The sequence below is a fragment of the Macaca mulatta genome, chromosome 4 (genome assembly GCF_049350105.2).
Source record: "Macaca mulatta isolate MMU2019108-1 chromosome 4, T2T-MMU8v2.0, whole genome shotgun sequence".
In the NCBI taxonomy this organism is placed as follows: domain Eukaryota; kingdom Metazoa; phylum Chordata; class Mammalia; order Primates; family Cercopithecidae; genus Macaca; species Macaca mulatta.
In genome coordinates, this window is record NC_133409.1 from 79420870 (window position 1) to 79436985 (window position 16116).

A 16116-nucleotide genomic window follows, 5' to 3' on the forward strand; every position below is an offset into this window, starting at 1 on the left:
TTCTGTTAAATTAGGCTATTAATGAACGCCTGCGGTGGTTCCAACAAAGTAGAGAATAAGATCAAATGAGAAAATGGATGGGAAAGTGCTTTGTAAACTAATGTTTTACTAATACTGTTGTGTGATGCCAGGAAGAAAGGGATGTTGCGATCAAGCTCTAGGGAGGCAGTGTTTCAGTATTTTAAAAACTGTTCTTGTGGAACTGTTACATTAACCTCCCCAAGCCCCAATAACTACGCTTTGACGCTAGACTCTCACAAGAGGGTACAAGCTATGAACTTGGAGGGGTTTGGCCCCAAGTTCAAGTGTCCTGCTCCTTTGGCGCATGCTCAGGAGCGACTCGGGCCTCCTCGCGGGGTTGGGCAGAACACGGAGGGCGGAGTTCGGGCCACGTGGGGTCTCGTGACGTCATCTCCAGGCGCCGAGGGTGACTGGACTTGTGGGGCGCTTCCAGGGCTCCGCGGCGCTGCCGGTTTTATACGCTGGATACCAGAGGGCGGAAGTGCAGCAGGGTTTGGCTCCGACCTCCGCGCCGGTGCTTTTTGCGGCTGCGCGGGCTTCCTGGAGTCCTGCTGCCGCGTCCCCGCAGGACAGTGTGTTAGGTGGGCAGCCTGCCCCGCCGCCCCGCCAGAGCCCGGAATCCAGGCGTCACCACCAGTGCGGGGAGCCGGAAGGAGGAGCCGTCGCTTCGGGTAGGGTACGTGTGTGTGTCCCCTTGTGTGATGAAATTCCTAGAGGAGGAGGGCTGGGGAGGGGCCAGGTAGGTGTGGTAGGAAGGAGGGGTGAAGCTGTCTGGAGGAGCGCCCGCCCGGCGGCGATGGAGGGTGAAGGTGGTTCCTCCGGGCAGAGGTGGAGTTGGTGAGACGCCGCCCCGGGAGCCCCGGGGCCGGTTGGCGGGTGTGGCCTGTGGGGTCCCTCTTGGGGTACATGTCTGTTGCTTACTAAGGTAGGAAAGCGAGAGTCTAGTCACAGGCTCTAGAGTTCAGTTCAGGAACTGCATTTTTCCTGGAACACAGTTATTTAAACCTTTATTGCACAGTGCAGTATGAGTCTGTCCAAACTCGGTGGGTATGTCCTCCAAACAATTTATCTATTTACGATATTTCTTGTCTCAATAATTATATTTAGTGCTACCAAAGACATTTTCTGTTGGCAAGACACTTTTACATATTTCATTTGTACTTTGGATTATTTTACAGTTATCCTGAACTTGAGGAACCTAGGAAACTGTTGGTTCTAGATTTTTCTGAGGGGTGAGTAGGCACAGCATGTCTTGAGCAGTCAGAACCCGGAGACCCATCAGGCAGTAGCTGAACTTCCAAAGCCTTCCAGAATTGGCTTGTTAGATTTCTGAGACCTTGAAACTGGATACTTGGCTCTGAACTGAACTATTGTGATTTCCATAGAGGGAGTTTCTGGTTGAATTTTGAATTTGAAAATAAGGATGTTGGGCTGAGGGTAGTAGTTGAAAGGTATTTTACACCAGATTTAAGCCTGTGCTTTGATCTTCAAAGATATGCTACTTAAAATTGGGGAAAAGTGGACGGAATGGAACTGTATGGATATGAGTTTTTAGAATAGTGCACACACCTCAAGTGTGTGTTTATTTCATTAATTTCCCCCAAACTGAGTACCTCCTATGTGTTAGGCACTGGACAAAACAGTAAACAAAATAGTGAACAAAAGAATAAAAATCCCTGCCATCATGAAATTCCACTTTGGGGATGGCGTGAGAAGACATTGATACAAAAATTAAGGTACAGTCTTTCCTATCCCTCGGCATCTCTGGGAGATTGGTTCCAGGACCTCCCTTGGATACCAAAGTCCTCAAATGCTCAAGTCCCTGATATAAAGTGGTGTAGTGTTTGCAGATAACCTATGCACATCCTCCTATCTTTAGTTCAACTGTGCATTATTTATAATACCCAAGACAACTGAAATGCTATATAAATAGTTGGTATGGTGTATTGTTTGGGGAATAATGACAAGAAAGAGTCTATACATGTTCAGTACTGACTTTTTTTTTCCCTGAATATTTTTCCATCCGTGATTGGTTGAATACAAGGACGAAGAACCCATGGGTAGGGAGGGCCAACTGTATATGTCAAGGGGCCGAAAGTGCTAGAGAAAAAAACCAAAGCAGTGCAGGGGTATAGGGAAAGCCAGGAGATGGAAGTGGTGGCCATAGAAAAGATGATATTAACGTGGAGGCCTATAGATGATAAAGAAGGTTGCCACTTGGAAAGAGCTACCACTGAAGTCCTGAGGCAGGTGCATACTAGCTAGTTTGACTGGAAAATAATGAACAAGAGGGAAAGAAGTAGTGGATACTTAGATGGAAATGGGGCCAAGTCTTTTAGGACCATGTAGGAATTTATAAGAACTTTAATTTGTACTTTGAATGAGATGGGTTTTGAGTGAGGAGTAAGTTGATCTAACTTGTGTTTTAAAAGGTCTAATTGCTGTGTTGACTGTATGCAGCAGGTGCAGAAATAAGAGTTGTTAGTAGGCCATATTGACTGCATTTATCCAGGTTAAAGGTCAAGGTGATTAATCAGGGTAGTAATAGTGGAGGTAGTGCGAAATGCCCAGATTTACTTTGAGAGCAGTTAGGTAGAAGAAGGGTCAAGGTGGACTGCAAGGGTTACAGACTGAGCAGCTGAAGAATAGCACTTGGTCGGGCATGGTGGCTCGTGCTTGTAATACCATCTTTGAGAGAATCCCCAGCCTGGGCAACATAACGAGACCCTGTCTCTACCAAAAAAAAAAAAAAAAAAAATTAACTGGGCATAGTGGCATGTCTAGCTACTTGGGAAGCTGAGATGGGAGGGAAGGATCACTTGACCACCTTGAGCTCAAGGTTACAGTGGCCCGTGATCCTTCACTGTAGTCCATCCTGGGTGACACCGAGACCCTGTCTCTTAAAAGAAAAAAAAAGGACTTTTCCACTTAGCAAAACACAAAAGACCACAGAATGATAGTGATAGGAGAGAGGAGGAAGGAAGATCTGAAATGGTTTTCCGTTTTGCATATGTTACATTTCTAAATGGAAATGTCATATGTAGTGGTATATGTGAAGCCAGGCAGTTCAAAAGAGAAGTCTGGACAGAAGATAAAACTGTGAGAGTGTAAATGTATAAGTGGTATTTAAAACCGTGTGAGAGATCTCCAAGGGAGTGGTTCAAGGACTGAGTCCTGGGGCATTTCAACATTTAGAGTTTGGAGAGATTTACAAAATTTCCTCCCTCCCAGGGTGGGACTGTTGAGTAAAATTCCTCTTGAGAATCACTGATTCACAGTAAGCAGATAGAAGGAAATAGAAAGCAAGGTCATTAGCTGAGAGAGAGAGAGGAGGAGGAAGAGAACATTTGAGGGAGGAGAAGGTATGGAATAGTGATGTGGGAAAGGGGGAGAATAAATGGACTAGGGAAAAGTAGGAACACTAGGCAGTACCAAGGGCCCGGTTTTGAGGTTAGTGTTTATGAATTTAAAGGAAGACCAGCCAGCATATATTATTATTTTTTGATGTTTACGCACTTAGTCTAGTAAGTATTTGATATTTCTAGGTAGTTGGGAGTTTTGTCAACGAAAATTACTTCAGGTAGTAGGTTAGTCTTTCTTGGTACGTAGTGTGAAAGAGACTATTAGTTGTGCATTATATTGTTATCACACCGTGCCATTTTCTAAATGACTGATTGGTTAACAGATGTTGTTGGTGGGCACCTACTCTGTCCCAGGCTCTGAACTAGATGCAGAAAATAGAACAGTCAAGAATAGCCCCTGCCCTCAAGAAACTTACCTCTAGTAGATTGCATCATGGGTTGGAATTTCTTTATTTCCAAGATATTTCCTTGAAATTGGATGGATGGTGATAATGGTGTAGTGTATGTAGGAGAGAGAAAATCTTTCTAAAATAACAGAGTATGCTGAATTTAAAGCGTGACTGTACTGATTTGCAAAGGAGTTTAGGAATAAAATTTCTTAAGTAGCTAGATTCATATATTTATATATTTTTTCCCCATTATTTAACAAAAATGTCAAAGCCTACTATCTGCTAACTATACTAATATTGGTGATTAGAAGGTACATATGACTAAATTTTGCTGTCAAAGAAAATTTCAATGTGGGGAGGGGCAGGAGACAGATAAGATAAACAGATAATTGCATTGCATGATATTGCATGCTATTAAAGAAGTAATTAGACTGGAGGCTGCTTAGGGGAAAGCTTCCCAAGGAGCTGATATTAAGCTTAAGAGGATTAAGAGTTGGCCCAGAGAGGATAAAAGAGTTGGCCAAAAGAGGAGGGAAAAAGTGTTCAAGCAGAGGGGCCATGGAAATATGAGGAAACTGTGTACTAAAAACATACATTGTTTATTGAATGGTTACCAAATGTACTAAACACCTAACAGCCCTGTGAAAATTATAATTATCTTCATTTCACAAATATGAGAGTCAAAGAGGATGGGTTTGTTGTCCAAGACACGTAACTAATAGGTGGAAATCAGGGTTTAAACCCATGTCAGTCTGATTTCAAAGCCCCTTAACTATCTTACTGTATTTTGCATGCTGTCAGCATCTAAACTTCCTTTCCCTTGTTCTTTATCCCTCATTTTTCACCAGCTTCTCTTTCTTCCTTGGAAAGACTCATCTGTTTTTCACCAGTCCACGACTACCTCTATAGGTCAGGCACTCATTACTTTTTCCCTTAGTTGCTGAAATTACTTCCTGGCTAGCCTCTCTGACTCAAGGCTCTCCTTTTGTGCACTGCTACCACATAATTGTTTTTATTTTACCATTCTAAAACCTGTAGGCACTATAGGACTGGTGGATGAAATTGAGATCCACCCCTAGTCTTCTGTTTGGTGTGTTTCATGGTCTAGTCTCATTTTACTTACATTTACAGATTTGACATTAGAGGAATAATAATTGCTTGCATTTCCTAGCACTTACCGTGTGTCCATTATTGTATCAAACACTTTATGGATTTTTTTTTTCCAGAACAACCTTGTGACTTGGGTAATATTAATTCCATTTCACAAGTAAGGAAATTGAAGCTTAGTGAAGTAAAGTGACTTGCCTAAAGGTCACATGTGATGTTAAAACATGTTTTGGTATCAGCTCTTTCATTATCTATTAATACTACTCTCAACCCAAAATTTCCTTAAAAGTTGGCACAAAAATTGCGCCTGCCCACGTAATGCCTTTATTGATGCTATTTTGGCCTGTTAGAATATTTGTCATCTTTTCGCCTGTCCGTATTCTACCCATTCTTCAAGTTCCACATCTTTTAAAATTCTTTGAACACTATAGGATGTATTAATATCTCCAACTCCCCTCTTTCCTGTGCCCCATGAAAGCTCTCACAAAGTAACATTTAATTATACCATGGACATATGGATGTTTTGGAGTTGAGAGGGATGATGGCAGTCCATATAGTATGATAGAAAGAATATGAGATTAGAAACCTGAGTTAGGATGTGGCTTCTAATTTTGGCTCTGCCGTTTATTAGCCACAAGATTTTAGAAAAATCATCTGACATCCTCTTCTCAAATTTATCACTTGTAAAATGGGAGCATATAGGCTTGTGTGTATCAAGTGTGAGGTAATATAAAATGTATAGTATTTCTGGAGTTACTTGATATTTAAAGTAGTATATAATCTACTGTTATCTAATTTTTATTATCTAATCTCACCTGCTTACCTCATTTTTCGGGATTCTGTTTGGTTCTGTAATTTTATATCATACACTGTCTTTCCAACACATTCAAATTCAGTAAGCATTTTTTGAGCACCTACTGAATTCCAGATACCATTCCAAGTATCAGAGGTGAAGAGATGAATGAGATATGATCCTTCTCCCTAAGGGAATCTATTACAGTCTGCTGGAGGAGACGTACAAATAAATACTATTGATAGAAACTTACAAGGGTAGAGGAAAAGTAGAAGTGCCGAGAGAAAACAAGGCGAGTTCTGCCTGAATCATGTGTAGAAGAAAGGTTATTTTGAGCTGGGTCCTAAGGGATGGTTAAGTTGGAAGACAAGGTGAAGAAGGCTGCTTTAGGGTAAGGGTACCACCAGCATGGGCAAAGGCACAGAAAGGACAGAAAGTGCATGGTATGTTTAGTAGATTTGGAGATTATACTTTGTTAATGACTGAGGTTTTTAAAAAGTCCATTGTTGTTGTTCTTCTAGCACCTGCCACACAGCTAGGCATATCAAGTGATTAAATATTTGACTCTAAATTACATATTATTAGCAGTGATTACTGCAAAATTTTTAGCTTTTTTATACCTATAATTCCTACTTATATAATGCTTTTGATTATTATTAGGTTTTGAAGTCTTTAAATGTTGACTTTTAAACGTTTTTTGAGACATGTTCTTGTTCTGTAAATTATAATGGTAGATAACCTTTATAGTACATATTATATGATGGATGTTGTTCAAGTGCTTTACATGTATTAATTCATTTAATTCTTGTATCTAATGTGGTAGGTGCTGTTTTCCCATTTTACAGATGAGGAAACAGAAACAGAAGTTAAATGACTTACTTGAGGTCACACTGTAAGTGGTGGAGCTGGTTTTGGGTCCAGACAGTCTGGCTCCACATTTTACATTTCTGACTCCTACTCTATAGTGCCTCTCAAGAGTAAATTGTGTTTTATTGCCTCTTTAAAAAAGGATTATTGAAAACTTACATCCTTTAGTTTTATTCATGTATCCCTACTTTTTCTTACGTATTTTTAAAGTTAAGTGTATTCACTGGAGACATGCTTTCTTATATAATTTATTATAGGTAAATATTAATATTGAAAGATTAACATTGTAAGATCCTATAAATTTGGGTCTGTGTATTTTGAGGCAGTAAGCAGCCTCGTTTGCAGTTTTCATAAATCTGTTTTGCAGAGTTTGTTTGTTTTGCAAAATTTGTATCAGCTGTACTGCGTTATACCTTTAGCTGCCTTGGCTGAGTTAGTTCTTCCCTTTAGGTCTTGCAAAAAATATACATGTAAGCAATAATAGTATATGGGAAATAAAGTACCAATTGATCTTTCACTCATACTTTGTACTTAAAATCCTACTGTAGAACTTTGGTAAACTTTGCTGGAACATAAGACTTTAAAACTCAAGCCTGTAGTTGGAGTCTTGAGGTGTTCTGCCTTCCCCTAAGTCTATATTTGTATCTCTTTTGGGAAGGGACTTAGAAACAGAGAGCATTGGTCATTCATTTTACTGTTCGTGAAATGTGGAAGGGAGAAACAGAAGAGAATGTCATGGAAAGAAAGAGCAGGGTGGTCCGGGTTCTTGTCTGGCAGCCTAGAGGGGAGAGAAGGGAGCCACACTCACATGCATGATATTTTGGTTTATGATGATCCCTGCCTATTAATAAACATGGCTCAAGTGGTGTCCTGGAATCTGACCAATCAGATTATTATCCCTCCTTGAGAGAACAGTGCTTGGAGAGGAGGGAAGAGCAATTGTCTTGGATTATATTTTCTATCTGCTGCTTCTGAGAAGAAAAATAATATCAATAGTGACAATACAGTGACTTCAGCTTTAAGCTTGTAATTAACTTTTATTAAAGATTTTTATTAAAGGAACTCTTTGTCTCAAATTATTTTTCTCTTCATCATCAAAAGGTGAATCTCAGTTGCAGCTGCTGACTAACTTGATGTATCATGGCTGCAGAAACAACTGCATACCACCTTTATATCAGATTCAATTTTAGTTTTACTTATTTGTGATAACCTAGATTTCATTATTTTTTGCCACTAGTAAATTTCCTTTAAAAAGAGCAAACTATTAATGTAATCAGGAAGTAGTGCGGTCTTTCCTGTTTTCAGTGAGTTAATTTTGTGTCATTGGAAATTTTTTGCCAAATGCAGAAACTCAATAGTTGTTTGAATTTGTAGCCTACCATTGTGGAATGATATGAAGTTTACATGCATGTATGTATATCATTTGCTTAAAATAGTTGTTTTTATGGATATGTTTTAATAAAAGTTAAAACACTAACTGGACTGGACTCAGTTTAAGAACCAGAATTCTTGTTGCCTAGTACTTTTATGTTGGACATACTTTTTCCACCTCTTGCAGTTTACTTACCTGTAGATGACATTGCATCCAGTTGACCTCCAACTTTTTCTTTCTTTGACTAATTAATTTATGACCGTCTTAGTGTACTCGGCATTAGTCAGTGGAAGTGAAAAAAAGGGAAACAAACTCCTTGAATAATTCAGTGTTAATAATTCATATTTGGTAAACTCGTAAGGTTATTTTGAATGTTTTCATAAGATACATTATGATAGATTATGAATTAGCTGCCTATCAAAGATGAGAAATATTATTTGGATAAGTATATTGAATCTTAGTATCCAGGTGCCACCTGTTGAGTTATTCTAAGTGTATATTATCAACAGTATTTATTTCAGCATTTACTCATGTCATGTATTGTGTTATTCAATTGTAGAATATTAGCATTGGAAGGCACTTGGATATTATGGAGGTCAAAAGCCATGTCCTTATGCCATACCTAGAATACTGTTTTGCAGACCTAGTGCTATATTTGTGGTATAGAGAATATTCTGAGAGATCCAAGCAGAAGCATTTACTGTTTCATTGGGGACAGAGGACTGGGAGCTTGGTTTGCAGAGTAGGGATTTGAATAGGTGAGAGAGGAGCATATTAGGTAGGGGAATAGTAGGATACAGAGAAAGGTGTTTAGGGGGCCACTTTTGGTAGAAGGTTTACAAAAAGAAGTACGGTAATTAAAATGGAAGTATTGGTGGGATTACATTGTGGAGAGGATGAAATTACATTGTGGAGAGGATGAAATTTAGAATGGGGAATGGGTTTATAGAAAGATTTTTTCCCCAATGTGAAAGAGATATTTTCTAAGATGAGAGAGTAGTTTTGCAGGAAGAGAGGAAGAACTATCTGCAGGGGTAACTGCGAGAACGATCCTTTGGAGTTGGACTGTCAGGATTCATAGGGTATAGGTGAAGCTTCTCTTTAGATAAGCAGTAGACTCTTCTGGGCTTGGAAGACTGAGGCAAATATAGTTTCATTTTTGACTGTGGTTCATTACTCAAATGTACAATGAATATTACTGGTATATGTAATTTTGAATTAGTTACTTTTCTGATTCCTTTAAATAATAATTTTACATTTAGAATTTGTTGTACTTTTTTTTTGGATTTATACTAAAGATTGGCGATCACATTTTTTTTTTTGAAGTGGATAATCTTTATGGCATTGATTTTTTAAAATAATCTTTTGTTTTCTAGCAGGTTCATTCATCCTTGCAAGGATCTGACTAATGCTCTTTATTTTATTTTCAGTTTGGCTTTGGTTGAAAAAAGAATTTAGCCTGTATGTACTGCTTTAACTACTGGAAGAATGACAGATGACAAAGATGTGCTTCGAGATGTGTGGTTTGGACGTATTCCAACTTGCTTCACGCTATATCAGGATGAGATAACTGAAAGGGAAGCAGAACCATACTATGTAAGTACATTGATTGTGGCAAATGGGATATTTAACCTTGTCCATTTTTGTAAAAAAAAAAGCTCTAAGAACTTGGAGGCCATTATTATGTAACATTTTATATATAGCTAATTCATGCTTATTTTGGAAAAAAAATTAACATAGATAAGCATAAAGAAGGAAATATTCACCTCTAATGCTACCACTCAGAGGACAAAACCACTGTCAACATGTTGTCATGATGCTTTGTTTTCCTTACATGTATGTGGGTATGTTAATGGAATCAATCATCTATGGTGCCTTCTTGACTTTCTTTTTCTTATGCATATATTCATATATAATAAATGTATGATAATGCAATAATAAGATATGTGCTTTTTTAACAGGAAGAGATTTTGAAAATACTAGGTTCAGATTGTATTCTTTTGTAGTTAAGAGATTCCAAGCAACTGTTTAACAAAGTGTTTTAATAGCTTAATGAACATATAAACATGCACACGTACACACGATATGTTCACTGAGCTATTGTATGTTATATGTGAGATAATATGTAATATATATGTAATATATATTATAAATTGCTGCACCTTGACTTGCAGGTGTGAGTTAATGGATTACGTATTTTACAAACACGTTTCAAATGTCTTCTGATTTTGGTGTGCTTTGTTTCCCTTTTCTAAGTGCATGTATAATCCCAGTTTATGCCTCTGTCAGAGATGACATCCTGCCTGGTTTACTGAATAGCCCATAATAGGCAAAGATATTCTCAATTGTTGTTACTGTTTTTTCTTTTTGTGTCTCAGGTATGCATTCTAGTGTTTACCTGGAGATGATGTGGAAAAGTAGAATTGTATTTGTGATGAGGAAATGCTGCTTCTGTTTCACTTTAGTAAAGTCTGCCCCTTGCTTTCCCACTCATCTCTCTGAGAGGCAGCGCTGTTCCTTAGCCTGCCTTCGCTACGGGAAGTCAGATTACTGGAGGAAGCTACTTACTAAGGAGCCCATTCGCTCACTTTTTGGGTATAGGACTGTTGTTTTGTTTTTGTTTTTGTTTTCCTCTGTGCATCCTCAGCATCTGGCACTGGCTCTTCAAGTGGTACTGCTTAGTGCATGAATGTTTCCCCAGGCTCCTGTTGGGATTTTGTTTGAAATCATCTTTTTGGGTTTTCTTACTAGAAATGATAGTTTTAGAGAAGTTCGGGAATCTTGTTACTGGTACTCAAGCTTATATACATGTGAATAATCTTTGGAAATATCAACCGTTTTCTGTCTAGAAAAACACCGCAGTTAAAAACCAAGTATGGTCATAGTTTTATTTTTAGAAGAATTTCATTTGTTAGAGATATTTTTTCTGTTCTTATTCTGTAACATAGGTTAGGATACCATTTTTTTTTCCCAAACGAGTTTTTGGTGTTTTAATTACAACTTTAACTTTCATTGGCTTTGTAATAGTATCTAAACCAAAGAGTGTATTTGGCCAAATTGACAACAACTGAAAAATAATTTAAGTCTGTTTATTTTTATTTATTTTTTTTGAGACAGAGTCTCGCCCTGTTGCCCAGGCTGGAGGGGGCAGTAGCGCCATCTTGGCTTACTGCAACCTCCCCCTCCTGGGTTCAAATGATTCTCGTGCCTCAGCTTCCCAAGTAGCTGGGATTACAGGCGTGCGCCATCATGTCCGGTTAATTTTTGTATTTTTAGTAGAGACAGGATTTTGCCATGTTGGCCAGGCTGGTCTCAAACTCCTGACCTTAAGTGATCTGCCCACGTTGGCCTCCCAAAATGCTGGGTTACAGGCATAAGCTACTCCACTAGGCCTGTTTACTTTTAAATCAAACTCTAGTGTTTGACATACTTCCTAAAGTTAAATAAATTTCATGTAAAGAATACAGTATTTTTTCTTTATAGACCTGTTTAAATGTGAAAAGACTGTTGTGAGCACTAGATTGTAAGTTGTTTTCTAGTGTTTCTAATCAAATTGAAAATGGCAAGAGTGTTGAGGGTAACTGTAGGAGAAAGGATTGTCTTGTCTTGTAGGTAATTGCTTTTTTCTTGAATTCTTCTTAATTCTTCACCTAGAGAAATCTCTTATGCAGTCATGATTTGTGTTTTTGAAGACTGTTGGGTGACAGGCTTATAATAAATATAAAACAAAAAACTAGAATTTAAAACCATATGGCACAATCCAAATTTGGCTGTTTAAATACGTACGTGCATAAGTGTAAGTTAATACATACAAGGAAGACAATAAACAAAACATTAGCAATGACTAGTCTTAGAATTACAGATGAGGATTTTAGTGCCAATATAGCTGTAGTTCAGATATGTCCCTGGCTGTCAATTAAGCTTGAACATATTTTTAATATTAATATTACATATATTCCTGTCTTTTCTGCATTTTGATTTGTTGCCTCTGTGCATAAGTTTTCCACCTGTATCCTGTACATATTATCACTGAGTAGTATGTTTTATTTTTCAGAGAATATTGGGAAGGAAATTTGTAGAAACTGGATAACTTTTCAGTTTGTATTCTTCCGGTTATGTTCATTTAAACTGTTGCTTTTTATTTAGATTATCCAGTATAAAAACACATATACTCATTTGCATTGCTATTTTGTGACTTGTGTCTAGAAGAAATCATGGTTAGACCCATGGTCATCAATGCCATGGACCCTTAACATTAGGCAGTGATCCTTTTATGTATCCTTAGTCAGGTGTCTACCCTTTTCCACTATGACTATGTCTCTGAGCCCTGACCTCTTCCTTCACTCTTAACAGGTGACCTCACTCCCTCCTTCATGAAGAAAATAGAAATGATGTAATAGGTGTGATAGGACCTCCCTTAACTTTCTGCCACCAAATCTGCAAAACCTATCTGCAGTCACACACATTTACTTCTCTTTCCCTCCTGTTATAATGGAAGAAGTATTCTTCCTTCTAGGCAAGGCCCAGCCCTCCATCTATCTTCTGCCTTCTCAGGAGGCTGGTGGTATCTGATCTTCTCCCATCTCCACCTCTGCTTTCTCTATTTATTTTACTTTCAACTTCTTATCTGCTGGCTCCTTCACCGTTTTTAATGTTGTCATAAATCCTTCCTATCCTGAAACAACAAGCCTCTGTTGACCCCATCTCTCAACTTTGGCTTTTCCTCCATGGCTAGACTTCTTAACAAGATTGTTTATAGTCATTGTCTGCCTTCCACCTCCTACCAGTGAGTTTTCTGTAATCACATTTTCATACTATTCCAAGAAAACTGTTCTTGCCAAAGTCACTAATGGTATCTTTTTAGCCAAGCTCAGAGTCTGTTTTGTAATTTTCATTTGCGTTATCAGCAGTGTTTGATGTTGTTGGTTGTTTCTCCCATCTTGGGGCACTGTCCTGTTTAGCCCTGCAGTGCTCAGTATCCTTGGTTTTGCTTTTGCCTCTATGGTTTTTATGTGTGTGTGTATGTGTGTGGCCTTTTTTGCCACATCTTTCTCCTTTGTTTATTCCTTAATATTGGTATTTCTTAGGGCTCTGCTTTCTTTTTTTTTTTTCACTTCACTTTTTACCCCCTGGAGTTCTTATCCATTTTTATGTCTTTGTCAAGCATTTATATCTTGACAGTTCCCAATATTTTTCTCCTGAGCTCCAAACCTATATATTTGTCTGCTGGAGATCCTCACTTAGATGTCTTACAGGAACTCAAACTATGTATGTTTGAAACTGGACTCATCAGCTTTCCCCCCAAGAAAATATGGTCATCTGCGTTATTTTATTCCCTTCCTATTTCAGCAAGAAGAATTACTCTTACTCGAAATCTGAGACTCATCGTTTGGTGCTTCCTTCTCTCTTATCCCAGATACTCAGTTGGTACCTTACTCCAGCTGATTTTAGACCTCAGTGTCTCTCAGACTTATCTGATCCCTTTCATCCCGCACTGCTACAGCCTAGACCAGACTACTGTTTAAAAACTGATCAGGCCAGGTGCAGTGGCTCACGCCTGTAATCCCAGCACTTTGGGAGTCCAAGGTGGGTGGATCACCTGAGGTCAGGAGTTTGAGACCAGCCTGGCCAACATGGTGAAATACCGTCTCTACTAAAAATACAAAAAATTAGCCAGGCGTGGTGGTGGGTACCTGTAATCCCAGCTATTCGGGAGACTGAGGCAGGAGAATCACTTGAACCTGGGAGGTGGATGTTGCAGTGAGCTGAGATCTTGCCTTTGTACTCCAGCCTGGGTGAGAAGAGTGAAACTCCATCTCAAAAAAAAAAAGATCAAATTGCACGGTAGTAACCAGTTTCCTGCTTTTAGTTTTCCCTTCTTTCCGTTTTCTAGTCTGCAATTGGAGTGATCTTTTCGAAACACATATCTGATCTTGTCATTTGCTTGCTTAAAACCTTTGTGGCTTTTCTTCATTTTTAGGATCTTTAATTTAGTTTACAAGGTTCTCTATAATCTGGCCCCTGGCTTCTTCAGCACTATTCTGGCTTAACTCTCTACCTTCCTATCATATTCAGCTTCTTAGACTTCACTCAAATGTGCCCATCTTTGTTTCTCTGTATTCATTCTATGACTTTTGTCTTGCAGTGTCCCCTGTTTGGAAAAGGCAGAGGTATCTCCCACACCTACACACACCCAGACTTCCACACCACCCATGTTCATTTCACTCCTATTTGTCTTTTGACTCTTTGCCTTAAGATATACTTCATGTCAGGGTATCCCCTGAAACTCTAGATCAGGTTAAATTCCTTTGCTACTTGCTCTTATAACATTCTTTACTTCCTCCTTGCATTAATCACATTTGTAATTTTGTATTTTGTATCTTTTTTGCTGTCTAACCTGTCTGCTGTACAAGGGGAGGGACTCCTCTGTCTCTCTCAATGCTGTATCCTCATTGCCTAGTATGATGCTTTACACATTGGAGTGGAACAGAATTCTAGTATGTTTTACTTCTATTTTTGTCCTAGAAAGGTCTCTAATTTTAAAATTGAAAATTGTTGGACAGAATAGGACTTGGCATAAAGAAATAAAATTATGGGCAACTTTTTTGGAAACATAAGTATTCCATATAATTGCATAAAATATATATTCTTTTCAGCTGTGTAGATAAAAATGAATCACTTGTATCAGAGTCATGGAATACTTTATACTAGGGCTAAATGAGGAATAAGAGAATGACAGTTTCCATTGTAGCTGACAGTATTTCCAAATGGAGTTAATCTTATTCAAAGTAAAAGAACTAAGAGAACATTGAAAACATTTGTTAAGTGAAATAAACCAGACACAAAAGGACAAATATTATATGGTTCCACTTAAATAAGGTACCTAGAATAGTCAAATTCATAGAGATAGAAAGTAAAATGGTGGTTACCGGGAGCCGGGGAAGCAGGGAATGGGGAGTTACTGTTTAATAAGTAGAGTTTCCATTTAGGATGATGAAAAAGTTTTGGAGATGGATATTGAGTGTACTTAGTATTACTAAACTGTACACTTAAAAATGGTTTAAATGGTAAATTTTATACTAGGTATATTTTACCACATTGAAAACAAAGAACTTAAACCAATGAAATACACCTAAGAAAAACAATGAGTAGTATATATAGTCTGCAGGTAAAAGGCAAGAAGATGATGTCGTTTCATGTTGTTTTCATTTTTATTTGTTTAAATATTTCCTAAGTAAATTGTATCTATATGTACTATAGAATAGTCATTCTTAAATCTTAGAGTGATTTCTTAGTGTTAATATGGATATATTAGTTAAAGATTACTCCCACAGGCCAAACAGAACAGAAAAATGCAGCTACATTTCAATGTGGATTCTGCCTTAAAAATGAGTATTCTTTTAAAATTACAGTTGTTGACTCTGCCTCACTTAACCTTTGGCATCTCTGACTCATTCAGCAAATATTTATTGTGTGCCTCCTTTAAAGCAGGCACTATTTTGGGCAGTGGAAATGTAGCATTGAACAAAACAGACAAAAATTCCTGTCTTAATGGAGGTTATAATCTAATGTTCTGTTTTCCTTATTGTAAAGAAGATTTTATTTCATAAAAATCATTGTGAGTTCTTTAGCAACTTTGAGTGAAGCCAAGGCATGTAGTACAACACTCTCCAAAATCGGGAGCTGATATATCCATACCCATTAGCTGTGGTGTTTCTTCCCTCCTACTGTCTCCATAAGTTAATATTATTTTCTACAGAATAGATTACTATGTAATGCCCAATAATCACTTTTAAATTAAAGTTCAGGATTTACTAATAGAGACCTTATTAGACTAATAGATTATACTTACATATTTTTTGAAAACAGCTAATTTGCCATGCTGTTATGCTTTTTTTAAGAGACTTTAATGTCACATCTGTATTTGTCATTTCTGAAAGAATACAATGAATGTTTTCTCTGTCATTTATTTAAGAATAGCATGATATTGGCAAGTTATTTAAAAGTAAAACAGGGGTGATAATACTTCCTCTGGGGGGAAAAAACTGCTTTTTCTTACATTAAATAGTAAGAATTCCTTTTTCTTTCTTCACTAATCACAGTTATCTCTTTATAAAAGAACAACTCATAGTCTATTGAATGCATAATACTATTCAACAGCTTTTTCATAGTATTTAGTACCTTGTATTCCGTGCTGGAGCATGC

At 37.9% G+C, this 16116-nt stretch overlaps 1 protein-coding gene across 9 annotated transcripts in view; it reads left to right on the forward strand.

The window, feature by feature from the left end:
• The first annotated feature begins 402 nt into the window (after positions 1–402).
• The window catches only part of ATG5 (autophagy related 5), a 135006-nt gene continuing 119292 nt past the window's right edge, over positions 403–16116 (forward strand). For 3 of the 9 annotated variants that reach the window (XM_001088300.4, XM_015137018.3, XM_015137017.3), the window contains exons 1-2: positions 403–697; positions 9342–9507. In XM_001088300.4, coding sequence (XP_001088300.2) covers positions 9400–9507 — 108 coding nt within the window. In that variant the 5' untranslated portion in view covers positions 403–697; positions 9342–9399. Of the gene's footprint in view, positions 947–9341; positions 9508–16116 lie in introns of all 9 variants that reach the window. The other 6 variants (XM_028847306.2, XM_077999639.1, XM_028847307.2 and 3 more) reach the window with 5 other exon arrangements.